Here is a 14,657-nt window from a genome sequence, read left to right as displayed (position 1 = left end):
GGATTCGAACCTGCGAACCTGAGCTTACGAGTCGAGTGCATTGTCCATCACAAGAAGGGTCTTGAGTGGCAACTGTTTTTCCGTGAGGTAATTCTTTACACATGGGGCAAACACTTCATGGACCCACTCCATAAAAAATTGCCTGGTTACCCATGCTTTACTGTTAGCCCTCCACATGACATTTAGTTTACTTTTCAAGACATTTTTCTTAAAAAACCCTCGGGTCTCAGAATGGTACAAAAGCAAAGACTTACGTTTTAAGTCCCCACTTGCATTACTACATAACAATAGAGTTAGCCTGTCCTTCACTGGCTTGCGTCCTAGCAGTGACTTCTCCTCCTTGGTGATGTAGGTCCTCTTTGGCATTTTCTTCCAATAGAGGTCTGTCTCATCACAGTTGAACACTTGTTGGGGAATAAAACCCTCAGCTTCTACATGGTCCTTAAATTTCCTAACAAATTTATCAGCAGCGTCTTTGTTAGAACTGCACCCTCCCCATGTCTCACCACACAATGTATGCCAGTACTCTTCCTAAATTTTTCAAACCACCCCTACTAGCATTAAAGGCATCATTCGTATCAGCACTCGTTCCAGGGTTGTTTTTCAGGAGGTCAGCATGCAACTGCTTTGCTTTCTCACAAATGATAGTCTCAGAAATGCTATCACCAGTTAACTGTTTTTCGTTTACCCAAATCAACAACAGGTTATCTACCTCTTCCATTGTTTGTGATCTTTGTTTTGTAAGCACTGTAACTCCTTGTGCAACATCAGCTCCTTTGATGACCTCTTTATTTTTCACTATGGTGCAGACTGTAGACTTCGCCACATCAAACCGTGTTGCAAGGTCAGACACGTGAACACCACTCTCATACTTCGCTATGAGATCTTTTTTCACCTCTGTTGTAGCTGTAACAACTTTTCTTTTTGGTATGCTGCTTTCATTTTCCTTCTTTGACCCCATGATGGCTTATTTACTCAGAATATTTAGAAAAAACAAAAAGAAAGAAAACTGAGAACTCGCAGATTTTAGCGAGGGTGTGGACTGAGGGAGAAGTGCGGGTAAAATGTTTTAGGCAAGCATGGCGTGGGCCGAAAATGGCCGAAGGGTCATCAGTCGGGATATTTCGGGGGTTCGTGCCACGACAGCGTTGTTCGGGAAGCGCGTTTATGTTCGGCAACCGAGACATTTTTCTCTCAAACAATCTGTTCGAAAACCGAATTGTTCGAGAACCGAGGTTCCCCTGTAATTTGTATTTTAGATTTTCCTTCAATGTCAACCTCGAAACTAGCACACCGATTAGAAACAATTATAAAACTGATTATAGAAACAATAAAAATCACTTTATTATGGTGTATAACTTCATGTGAATAGAGACAATTTATAAATCCTACATTTTTATATTTCAGTTGAAAGCGAAATCAGGAGAATGGATATCTGCTGTCCCACTAGAGGAAGCCATTTTGGTAAACGTTGGAGATATGTTGGCAATCTGGAGCGATGGAGTATATCCGGCTACAGTGAGTGATAACAAATAAAAATGGAAGAACTTCGTTGCGTGGTACTATGTTAAACATAGTAGTAGTTTAACATGACAATATATATTTGTAACATTCTTATTAGTAAACAGTAATATTATATCTATACATAATATCAGAATATTCAATGTACAAAATTACTCACAGGTAAATATTTATTATAAATATATTTTACTGAGTGATATCTAGAAGTATAGTAAGCTTGTGTAAATATCTTTTTTTCTCTCACATTGACCAAAAGCAGCAGTTTGTGTTTAAACACAAATTTAAAATATCAGTGATATAAAGTCAGCTAAGAATTGATTAGTTATGTTATTTAAACCTAAAGCAAATATTTTATTTTGTAACTGATATAATAAAAAACAAGTGCCTGGAAACTATAGTTTCTTCACTGTGCTTGCTTGCTGATAAATTTGAACAAAGTATTTAACTTTATTTTCTTATTCAAATAGTAATAATATTCTATTTGCACACATTTGGTTGCACAATGTAGCCTCATCGAGTCCTGGTTCCGAAGGAGGAATCTTAAAAGCAATGTTCAAGAAGTTCTGCGGCCTACTTTGTTAATCCTGATGGCATCGTTATGGTGGAACCTCTCAATGGATCCAACAGGTTTCCTACAGTTAACGCAGCTGAATATCTCGCCAACAAAATAAAAAACATAATTTCTTACTAGTGAAGCCTGGACGATCCGACCTTTAATGTTTGATACATTTAATACCTTGTCAGGAAATTAGTTAACGTTCCGTAAACAATACACGAAGTTCAATCAGTCGAGTTGCATGTGTACAACAAAGATCTATTGGGTTTTATTTACTTCTTCATGTGTTGAACGTGGATACAGGGTGCGATTTATTAAACTTACGTATAGTCTGCTGTTCTCGTGTATTGCGATTACATTGTTATTTGCTTAAATAAAAGTGTATTTTACAAATAAAAACCAATGAATGTAATGAACTTTATCATTTCGAGACACTTTAGCACCTGTTACCATGTTGATCATATTAAATAAAAGTGAAGTATAATCTTGTTTCCTCCTTTCCATGATGTATAATTATTACCTTGTTCCTTCCTTTCCATGAAGTATAAGTACAGTCTTGTGGCATCCTTTCTATGAAGGATAATTAGAACCTTGTTCCCTCCTTCTCATGAAGAATAAGTACAACCTTGCTCCACCCTTTCTCTTGCGCATGTGATAATGAAAAAGTACTATTAATATTTTCTTTCATTATGATTGTTTTGTACAAAGCTACACGTGGGTTATCTACACTAGCCTCTTCTCAAGTCCTACTCTAATAGAACAAAGAGATTTGATAGCCACAATTATAACGCACCCGCTGCTCCAAAGTTTGGAGAGTAACTTCGCTGCTATGAGACGATAGACATACTTAGATCAGTATGTTACCAGGAAGTTTTTACGTTTCTTTAGCAAAGAATGTTAAACGACAGATCAGATTCACTGATTATGGAAGTTATAATTTCTTACTAAATGGTGTAAAAACTAGTAGAGTACAAAAGTCTGATATTGTTTACATTAAATAACTTTAAGATAATGCTTTCTTATCCCTCAAATTTAATGGATTTTGGCTTCGTTATTGGATAGTTATTATACAAGTCAAACACTTATACATATCTTCCACGATTGTGTAAAACAGTTTGTCAGTAAGCAGTTTACATGAAATATTGTGTCTTTAAGGAACGGCAAGAAAATCTGAAAATAGTATGTGTGAGAGTTTAGAAAATAAAGTTGAATCTGCAATGTTTTTAAACACCAATAAAAAAAATTTCACGAACAGATATTCTAACAGAAAAACATTTGAAATGAAACATGCACAGTGACAAGTTCAAACCTTTTTAAATTTAGTGAATGTAGTTTTCATAAGCAACTGTTATTATGGATTTAGTCACGTAGAAACAACGTGACTAAGCCTGTTAAAGAGTTTCTCAGCAAGGATTAGAATCCAACATTTTCCAATTTTCTTTGGTGTCGGAGTTTATTTTTCAGTATTTTAGACAAACTGTACGTATTACAATCGCTCCACTCAGTTTTATTTAATCTAAATTTCTTGAATCAGTATGTATAGTTCTCATATTAACCTATCAACTTTTATCCTGAAGGTTTAGGGTAAACTCCAATCAGGTTTCCCTAAATTATTGTTCTGATGTCTTCAGTAACAATCGTCAGTACTTTAAATACTGCAGGAAAAGACTAGTACAGAAACTGTATTCAAAGGTATTATCATTATTATTAATATATTAATATATTTGTTGCTTAAGTAACGATGATTGTTACCTTTATTAGTGATTGTTATCTAACATCAGAATAATTCTAGTGTTACGTTAGAATGGAACCTCGGAATAGATTCAACAGGTTTTCTACAGTTAACGCGATTGAATATCTCGCCAACAAATTTAAAAAAAATACTTGTTATCAGTGAAGCCTGGACGATCTGACCTTTAAGATTTGATACATTATATACCTAGTCAGGAAATTAGTTAACGTTCCCTAAACAATACACCAAGTTCAGTCAATCGATTTCCATATGTACAACAAAGATCTATTGGGTTTTATTTAAACGTTTGAGTTGAACGTGGATACAAGGTGTCATTTATGAAATTTACGTATAGTTTGTTATTCTCATGTATTGCGATTACATTATGTTATTTGCTTAAATAAAAGTGTATCTTACAAATATAAACCAATGAATGTACTTTGTTTATAATTTCAAAAGACTTTAGCACCCGTAACAATGTTGATCATATCAAATGAGAGTTAAGTACAGTCTTGTGACGTCATGGAAATAATCGAAAAGTACTGTTAATATATATTTTTTTCATTTTCTACTAAGCTACACATGGGCTATCAGCAATAGCCTCGTCTCCAGTGCTACTGCAATAAAACAAAGAGATTTAACAGCCACAATTATAACGGACCCACTGCTCCAAACTGCAGAGCGAGATTTTCCCGGAATAGGACGAGTTTTGTTTTTGTTTGTTTTTTGGAATTTCGCACAAATCTACTCGAGGGCTATCTGTGCTAGCCGTCCCTAATTTAGCAGTGTAACACTAGAGGGAAGGCAGCTAGTCATCACCACACACGGCCAACTCTTGGGCTACTCTTTTACCAACGAATAGTGGGATTATACTTTATTGATGATACTTTATTTCATGTAATACCTAGGTATATAGTATGCATTGTTTTAAACGAAATTGCCAGAAATTAAATGCGAAAGCAGATGGTGTCGAAAATGCTCGATTTTGTCCACTTGACATTCCATTTAATGAGCTGAAAATGAGAGCAAAAATTAAAGACATATGAAAATCAAACACACCATCTATTAGAGCAAAAAAAGTATCTACCAAATGACATGAAATATTTTGCGAAAGCGTTTCATTTATGAATATATTTTTTTAACTTGAAAAAACGCTCACGAATTATTCCTCAACCCAATACATTAATTCAAAATTTGTACATCTCTTCCATGTTTCTGTAAAGCAATTTGTTTATCAACGAGTGGTTTACATGAAATATTGTATCTTTAAGACATGGCAAGAAAATATGAAAATAGTGTATGTGAGAGTTTAGAAAATAAAGTTGAATCTGCAATGCTTTTAAACACCAATACAAAATCATATGAACAGATACTGTAACATAGAAACATGTTAAGATATTTTTATATATTACACCATTAATGCAAAATAATCTTGATTTAAGTCAAGTGAATAACCACTATTAAGATTCATTATGAATGTTTTCAGCCGAACATTACATTTTCAGCACGGGATACAGAAAAGCGGGTTTTATGAAAATTATTTCTTCTAATCAAATAACTAATTTCAGGAGGAAAAGGTTTTCTGAGAACCTCTGAACCTTCCAAGCCTCAAACGACTGCTTTCATGGACTGATGGACACTATTACAAAACGTAAAATTTAGACCAACTTGACCATGGAGAAGACAGCATGTGCAGTGACAAGTTCAAACCTTTTTCTTATATCTGGTGTATTTAACGTTTATTAGCAAATGTTATTATGATTTTTTTTTACGAATTTAGCTTTCGTAGTTTCTACGTGACTAAACCTGTTGAAAATTTTTCAGCAAGGATTAAAATCCAACATTATTCAGTTTTCTCAGGTATTGTAGTTTGTCTTTTCAGTATTTTGGACAGGAACTTTACGTACAACAGTGGTGCTACTCACAGTTTTGTTATTTACTTTAAAATACTTGAATTAGTATGTACATGTATAGTTTCCATATTAACCTAACACGTTTTATCCGGACACTTTAGGGTAAACTCCAGTTAGGTCTCTCTGAATTAATGTTCCATTCTTTAGGAAAAATCATTACTTTAAAAACTGTATAATCATAGTTGTACAAATGCTGTACTCTAAAGTAGAAATAAAAATATGTATTATTTATTTATTCTATTTATTGAATAATTATTGAAGTAATTAAGTAATTTATTGAAATTACTATATAATTTCAAGTGTCATGAGGCCGAACATGAGTTTTCTTACATTTCATCGAGTTACCACAGTTGTTCCATATATTTCTAAGCTCGTCAAATCATTTTTCGTATTTAGGCCTACTTGCAATATACGTCTACTGCTTCTCAAAGTACATACAGGCAGGTTCAATTACTTTCGAATTCTCTTTTACGAAATGAACCATTCTTCCTATCTATTTGAACAACGTTAATCTCACTTTAATACAGATTAACCTTTGGGGCTATATTAATCGTTAGGCCTACTTTCTCTGTCCAAATGTCTCTTTTAGGTGACATTTATTTGTTTCTTACGCGTACAGTCTTTGTCAGAGTGTACTTTTCCTGCTCATCTCGCACTATTTATAGATTTATTACTTATATGTTTGCTCTCTATATCCTCGAGATTAAGAAATTCACAAGACATTAACACTCCTACGAAAAGTGGGGCCTCACAGGCCCCAGAGCAACGTGAAAGGTTATTAATATTAGGCTAATAAATTTGTATTCAAATGAAATTGCCATTTCATTTTATTTCATTTCATTAAATTTATGATACTTATGATGATTTCATTTCATTAATGACAAAGTGAACAACATCAATGATAGCTTGCATATTTAAGATAATTGCTCTAAACTTTTCTTCATGGAAAGCAAAAAACAAAACATAACTCTGACAGTTATAAATTAAATGTACTCACGTTTCTGAAACGTTTTGATATTTAAATTTACTTTTTCACAGATTAGTAAATTTAATCATGTCAAGTTCTTTAAGTAGTTGAACAGTAATGTTTAAACTCAGAGTAAGATTAACATGGGGTAGCTTATAGCTGAAACATTTTTGTCTGATCATTTAACTTTCACCTTTTTCTTCATAAAAGTAGATATTTGAATACAAATAATTAATATGGAGAACGCATAAATCAACTGCCTGATGGATGGTTTTCATAAATATCTAGTCGGAATCTGAATCGAAGTTTCAAATGCATGCATGTTATATAGAATTTACAATGAACAAAATTTTTGTGTCAGTATATACAAATCTTGAATTTTTCGAACTTTTCCAAAGTTAATAATGAGTTACTTTATCCCGAATAGACATATCTATATATATTTAGTTTCATTAAATTTCCACCTGATTAATATTAACAGTTACAATTTAAGTTCCGTAATTTACTCACAGATGACGCGTTAGGTTGTGACCTTGTAACAGGGCAAAGTACAACGTATGTCTGAGTAGATTGTCACGTGATATACTTAACAGTGCTTGACGTTGATGGAGACGTATTTATTGAAATATGGAAATATGTAAAGTTTGGAACTAATACAAATACACAGAACTCCTCTGAAGAGTCCTTAGAATATCTTCTCAGCTAGTGTCAGAGCAAGCTCGGCAAAACAAACCTGTTTAAATAGTGCCAGTCACGAAAAGAGTTGATTGAAGCAACAACAATGATCCAAATATTTTATATGAATCAGACAATTAATTTTAAAAACGCCTTTTCCACGTCTATAAATACAACTTTGTAAATCATACTTATGCAATTGTGTATTACAGTTTTAAACTGTTTCTGTCCTTTAAACAAAATCTACTAAGCTCATTTATCGTTAATACATTTCCAGTCACGCTTATACACTCGTGCACCAGGTTTTCACATTTTCAGCGCTCTTTGCACTAGTAAGTTTACACCAAGAGTATTTCTGTAACCTCAGAATATTGGGTTGAAGAAACAAAATATTCTCAATGAAAATGTACATTCTGGCCAATCACCGATAACGTTAACTGTTATTGGACACTAACACTGGCGTGATAACAACATACTCTTAGAGATGTAACATCAGCTTATTTGTCTCTAAACCGAACGATAAATCTGTTTCATTACGTAGTGATTCGAGACTTCAGCAGAACTGATGATTTCTATTCCAGTTGTCGACATCGAAGCTGTGGGTAAGTTCGTGAACTTGAAAATTACAATAAATATAAAATAAGCTTTACACATGAAGAAAATAGAAGAATATATGTTTTTAAAATGTCGTACAACAAAGTATCAGACCGTAAAGAAATTAGACATTTTTAAAATCGTGTTTTTTGCTGAAATATCTCAAGTAAGAAATAAAACCTAAACAATGGAGGACAATACAAATTGTGTCATAAGAACTACTTGGTTTCTGATAGGCTTAACTTCAAATAAATCTGATGTCTGGTGTGTCTTTTCATTGAAAAAAAAAAACATTATGTAAATCATTCCTGGTGCTCAAGATGGGAGATTGTGTTTCTGAACTTAATAGCACGAAAAAAATTACATGAAGCTTGTTTCATTGGTGCTGAAAAAACTTGTGTCGATGTAATAAAAAAACAAGAACTGTTTACATAAAATGTTAAGCCTAGAACGTCTTGATACATTTCAAGAACAAACTGAAAAATAACTACCAACAAAAAGTTCGCGTTCTTAAAACTGATAAAGATGTTTCTTCGCAAAGACATTTTGGAGTTCAAAGTTTTGTTTACTTTAATCGATTTCCCAATGTTTTATCAATCACTTATTTGTGTCTCTAAATACACTGGTTAACGTGGTTACAGCTGTACTTGTTCAGTTACACTATTTCCACCTTGAAGACAAAAATCGTTATGCTCCAATAAAAGCTAATAAATTTATCATTCTGATATAGAGATTATAATATTTCGGGGCTGAAAACAACAACAATTATAAATTCATTCCGCATGATAAACTTAAAATAGAAACATGTCAAAGAAGTTTAGACATTATTGAATAAAAGAAAAAACATCAATTTGTGGAAACTGTACGTGTTAAAATCGTAAACAATTATTACTGACAACCAGTAAGGAAATCGTGCCCAGTGCTTATTGTTACTGGTCATCTGTATTCTTATATTTCCTTAGTGTTTCTCATCTGAGATTCGTAAAACATGTTCGCTGATCTCCACTTTGGTCACAACTCAAATATTAAAATCACTGAAAAATAACGCTCACATAAATACGTGAATTATATTATTTAATATTTCCAAATCTGATTTCACTGCACTTCAATGAGTCATCGGAAAGGCTTGTAGCGCTAGAACCCTTGACGAACACAACACAAATAGCCAACTATGTAGCTTAGAATTATGTAACATGTTGTATTTTTATTCTATAATTTTATCGTCAAAACTACAGCTACTCATTTGGTTATCTGTTCTGTACTCACTATGGAAAGTCAAACTCTGTATATCAAGTTTATAAAGATTTTAAACTTGATGTTTAGTCAACTTCGAGCATGTTATTGTAGACTAGCCAAGACATAATTTACAGGACCGATGTAATACAAAGTTAAACAACTATTATTTTCACATTGTCTGTCAAATACACTATAACACATTTTTCACTAATTTAACTAATATATGAATGGTAATTGGTAGGCTTACTAATTGTAAATCGAAATCAGATTTGTCATCTATATAATACTGTTTCGTAAAGTACTCGGGTCTTTGAATGATTTGGTGAAAAGTACTAACTTCGTACATATCTCTGTGCGGGAAACGTGATGGTCAGGTGGTCGGGGGTTCGATACTCAACAACAAAAATTCACCCGTTCACTCGTGTTAGTGTCATTAAGCCACTCTCAATCCCACCATTTGTTGGTAAAAGGGTAGCCAAGAGTTTGCAGTAGGTGGTCTTGACTAGTTGTCTTCCCTCTTGTCTTTCACTTCTAAAGTAAGGACGACTAATCCAGACAGTCCTCGGGTAGTTTTGCGAGAATTAAAAAGTGTATCTAGACGCGGCAATATTTGAACGTTGAGTACAGCAGTTTAAAAGTATGGATTACATAAAACATACAAATGCGCTGGAAGATATTTTATAAATGACTATTCTTCGTTTGTTTAATTTAACGAAAAGTTACTTGAGTCCTATATGCTCTAGAAATTCTAAATTTGAAGTAATATACTAGAGGAAAACAACTGTAAATGCCACCCACCACTAGCTCTTGAACTACTCTGGGTTTATTTTCAGTGAGTACAAACCCCAGAAGTTATGGCCATTTACTCTCTCATTCGTCAACATGAGTTTACATATATCACCAAATCGGTTCATATAACCAATACTGCTTTTCTTGTGTCCCAGCTGTACTGATGAGTTCCGTATTGAGCGAAATATGTCTGCGTTAATGGGCATTGGAAATATATCTTTATTGGAATAATTTTATTCGCTCTTTTACTCCTTAAATCGATAAGTGCCTAAGCAAAGAATGTTGTGTTAAATATATGATAAAAGTAACACTATCTTGTAACAAGTATAATTTTGCTTCTCTAACTTCAAAAATGCGTTCACACCGACCCAGTTGTTGTAATTAAACATATTGTTTTTTTACAGGGTTGAAACAATCTGGTCAGCCGAGTAATGAAGCATTCCGTAAAGTGGCGTCAGAAATCCACCAAGCTTTCTCACAAATTGGTTTTGTTTACCTTGTAAACCATGGGATATCACAAGAACAAGTATGTCGTGCTCTTTTGATTACTTGTTTTTCTCCAACTTTCATTTTGTTAAGATTGAGATAGGAAGTTTACAAAAAACGACAGAACAACATGTAGTTGTATATATCTTTTCTGTTTTCTAGTTTTCCGCCATTTTCCAGAAGTCCAGAGAGTTTTTTCTACTTCCTCTTGAAGTAAAAGAAAAATACAAAAGACTTCCAAATCATTACGATGGCTACCTTAGTTCAGATAAAGAAATGTAGGTAGAAGATTAATACATACAAAATATCCTTGAAGTTAATGTAAATTTATTTTATTTTCCCCCAATATATTTTATAAAATCACAATAAAAAGGTTAACAATAATCATTTTTGATTATAAAGATTTATCTTGGTAAGTGAAGAAGTGGAACTCCTGATAAATGAAAGTCTATCTTCCAAAAGTTCATCAGATATTCCTCAGTGCTGATTTATCTACTTTTTGATTTTATCTATTTAGATCAATTTTCTTAAACAATCGCGACACATAATAATCATTTCTGTACTACTACCCCTTCGTTAGAAAGAAGCCAAAGAATCAAACCGTTGAATTAGTATGGAACTAAATCTTGGTCCTCTTATCCTCCCGACCTGGCATGGCAAGGTGGTTAAGGCACTCGACTCGTAATCTGAGGGTCGTGGGATTGAATCCCTGTCACACCACACATGCTCGCCCTTTCAGCCGTGGGGGCGTTATAATGTGTCGGCCAATCCCCCTATTCGTTGGTAAGAGTAGCCCAAAAGTTGGTGGTGGGTGGTGATGACTAGCTGCCATCTTTATAGTATTACACTGCTAAATTAGGGAGGGCTAGCGCAGATAGCCCTTGTGTAGCTTTGCGCGAAATTCAAAAAACCAAACTATTTCTACTGATATCATTAAAACATAAAAAACACAACCTCAGATCTATATGAATGGAGCACTCTTTCAGACTGCTACATCTGCAAAATGTTTAGGATTTACATTTAACTCAAAACTAACGTGGTAAACCACAGAAGTAACATTAGAACAAAAATTTGGCGAAGAACAAATTATGCTAGAAGACTAACTGGTAAAACCAGTGTAGCAACAGCAGATAACATCATAAAAATATATAAAACGTACATTAGTCCTGTCAATAATTATGCAGCCCCTGCATGGATAAAGTAAGTAACAAAAACTACTTCAAACAAAACAACAAACAATAAAATTCCCTACTTACAACAGCTTATAAAGTACTCAGAACAACATTATCAGAATTCATGTATAAATACGCGCACATAGCATATAGACTCCTACATAGTACAATGAATTATTTTGACAGAAATTGGAAAAAAATGAACTAGTAGGCGAACTACACAGGAAGTGTATACATGATGAGGATAGACCCTAAACACCTTTTCCCATTGAATATATATTTTCTAAATAAAGAGAAAAGGTAATCTATAAACTAAACTACACATTAGTTTAGGGGTTAATTACTAAACTTTGAAAGAGTTTTTTAATGTAAATGTTTTATAGTTAATACCTATGTAGTGAAAGTGCAAATAATCATGGAACTATAAAGAAAATGATTTTGCACCAAGTGTATGTAGATAGTGCATGGACATTGCCCTGAAAGGGGACTGAGTAGGTACAATTACGGTAGCCCTCGTGTGCAGTGTATAAATACACTTGACAATTGTAAAAACAAATATAAGGGAAGTAGGAGAGGTCGACGAAACATGACCCTCCTGGGTATATAAACATCAATACCCAAATACCTATGAGAGAGAGAGAAAATATCACTAACAACAAATGTCCTCTGTTGGTTGTTAGCAAAACTCTACTTATTTTGAACATTCCACAGTTGTTAAAAAACATCAACCACCCACTACGCTCAAATAGATATTTTGATAACGGAAAGAATAAAACGATAGAAGAAAGTGACGAAGATACAAAATAGGTTATTTGAATTAGTTATTAAAATAAATATCTTTATATTCATTTCTGTTATACCTAGTCTCTAAGATATAACAATAGATAAATGTTTTTCTTATGTTTTCGTTTGTTGGAAAGCATGCTTCAAAAACGTACACACACACACAGTTTCTACACTGTCTGTGTATTTGGTTCTTATTCGCCCTGTTTAGATAAGGCTACTATTTGTATTAAGTATACTGAGCAGTGTATATTATAGTGTTGTGTACCTTGTCCTCTAGACTGCGATTCTTCCCCCTAAATAATTACGTGAAACAGTTATATTCACTTTCAAGGAAAATGTACGTCTTGGTACAAAGTTCCTTCAACCTCAGTTTGTTCTTGACCTTCGACACTTTTACATGTTACCTTTTGAAACCATTACAATAAAAGTGATCGACTTTCACTATCACCTCGTACATTGACGTATATTTACAAAGAATAACAAACTTCGTCCTTCACAAACACTCATCTTTTGTACCAATTCTGATTATACATGAACACAGGAGCGAAACAAGACCACTTCTTCACCTTGGTTGTGTACGGAGATTCATAGAACTTCTATTTATATTTACGAAACAAATTTACCAGTTATTACCTCTGTTTAATTAACCAAGTAACTAAATGTCTCCTGACTCCTAAAGTTAACAACCTCTGTGTTTCTTTCATCATTTAGTCTCAAACGGAATTCAAAAGAAATAAAAAGAAACTTATGGAATAGTGAACAGTGAATGTATCTTTCCATCTGACCAAGATACTCCCGATTCAAAGAAACTTGTCTTGACTTCCTCGAGGCGTGCGTGAACCTGTGTCGCCGTTTTTGGTGGTTCTTGCTTTATCTTTAGGTAACATTTTGACTTCCATTTAGAGATGAGAATTATTTGTCAGTAGTATTTCTCCGATTATTTAACTAATATTACTAGGATAATGTCTGGTACAATATCATGTGTAAACAGATTTAACACATATTAGTACAGTTTGTTGATTTAGATGTTTGTCTCATCCCCACCCTCACCTGAAAATATTTCTTTTGGGCTCCCGTTTCTGTTAATTCAACAACTTTTAGATCACGTATTGTTTACAATATGTATTAATTTGTACGTAATCAATTTATTGTTATAACATTACCAATTTAAAACAATATGAATTCTCAACAATATAGAAATCATTTTTCACACTGACTTACAGTTTAGTAATGGTATAGATAGGCTGTAAATGTTGTGTTCAGTGGAAGAACAATATTTTACATACCCTTGTTTGTTTTCTTCATTTTATGTTTTTTGTTTCTTGAGTGTTCCTCTTCCTTTGAAGTATTTTAGATTTATTAGAATTATGGTATTAAAAGAAAAAGACTCACTTGCTATAAATTAAAATTATAGATTAAATTCATTATCTCGGTGTAATAAGTGTGTTTAATTTTCCTTTATAACTGAATGTTTTTTGCTGCCCAGACATCGCAGAAGACTTTTTCTTGAAGAGACACCAAGAACTCACAAAGTGCAAAGAAAATGCATCAACATTAAGACTGCTGTACTACCCTCCTGTAACAGATGTGACTGACCTTACAACGACTGTTCGTTGCGGTGAACATTCTGACTTTGGAACGGTGACATTTTTGTTTCAAGATAATGTTGGTGGTCTGGAGGTAATGATTAAATTAATGTATGTAAATGAGTAAATTAAAAAAAAAATTTCATTACGAATTTCGAAATTACATTAAACCGAAACGTCTACTGTTAACCTAAATAGTTTTAAAATAATTGGACATTAGAATCTTAATGTAACAGAATGTTTAGATAACTGTACAGTAATTACACAGTTTAGAAAGTTTGTTTAATGTTGTATAATATATAAAAAAAAATTATAAATGCATGTGGAAATAAATTTCGATGAAAGCTATAAAACTAAGTTATATTACATTAAACCAAATTACAAATATTAGTTTATGTTTACTATTCGAAAGTAAGTTATTATTTAATTATAAGGAATTAATTCGTTACGAATTGAACCATTAGAGGATAACAGTAGTTTTATAAAATGATTTTTGGAATTTTGAATAACATACAGATGGTGGTGATCAAACCACCAAAGAAATTAAAACTTATATGGATGAAAATTCCAAAGAAACCCTACAATTGAAATTGGACAACGATTTACTAAAACGTTCTTTGTTTTATTTTTATTTTTTTACTGTT

The 14,657-nt window shown here is 33.1% G+C and overlaps 2 protein-coding genes across 2 annotated transcripts in view; both read left to right on the top strand.

Annotated features, from left to right (window-relative positions):
• LOC143233451 (uncharacterized) overlaps positions 1 to 3,592 on the top strand; it is a 28,759-nt gene extending 25,167 nt beyond the window's left edge. Inside the window, exons 6-7 of the mRNA XM_076469701.1 lie at positions 1,408 to 1,518; positions 2,030 to 3,592. Coding sequence (XP_076325816.1) covers positions 1,408 to 1,411 — 4 coding nt within the window. The 3' untranslated portion in view covers positions 1,412 to 1,518; positions 2,030 to 3,592. The remainder of the gene's footprint in view (positions 1 to 1,407; positions 1,519 to 2,029) is intronic.
• Positions 3,593 to 7,745: 4,153 nt separating this feature from the next.
• Positions 7,746 to 14,111, top strand: LOC143233445 (uncharacterized). Its single transcript, XM_076469692.1, has 4 exons — positions 7,746 to 7,966; positions 10,388 to 10,509; positions 10,632 to 10,747; positions 13,914 to 14,111. Exons 1-4 carry the CDS (start codon positions 7,930 to 7,932, stop codon positions 14,020 to 14,022), a joined length of 384 nt encoding a protein of 127 aa, XP_076325807.1. The 5' UTR covers positions 7,746 to 7,929; the 3' UTR covers positions 14,023 to 14,111.
• Positions 14,112 to 14,657: the final 546 nt, after the last annotated feature.

Source organism: Tachypleus tridentatus, chromosome 12 (genome assembly GCF_004210375.1).
Source record: "Tachypleus tridentatus isolate NWPU-2018 chromosome 12, ASM421037v1, whole genome shotgun sequence".
Taxonomy (NCBI): Eukaryota; Metazoa; Arthropoda; class Merostomata; order Xiphosura; family Limulidae; genus Tachypleus; species Tachypleus tridentatus.
Note: the sequence above shows the minus strand (reverse complement) of the source record. Positions and strands in the feature narration are given on the sequence as shown.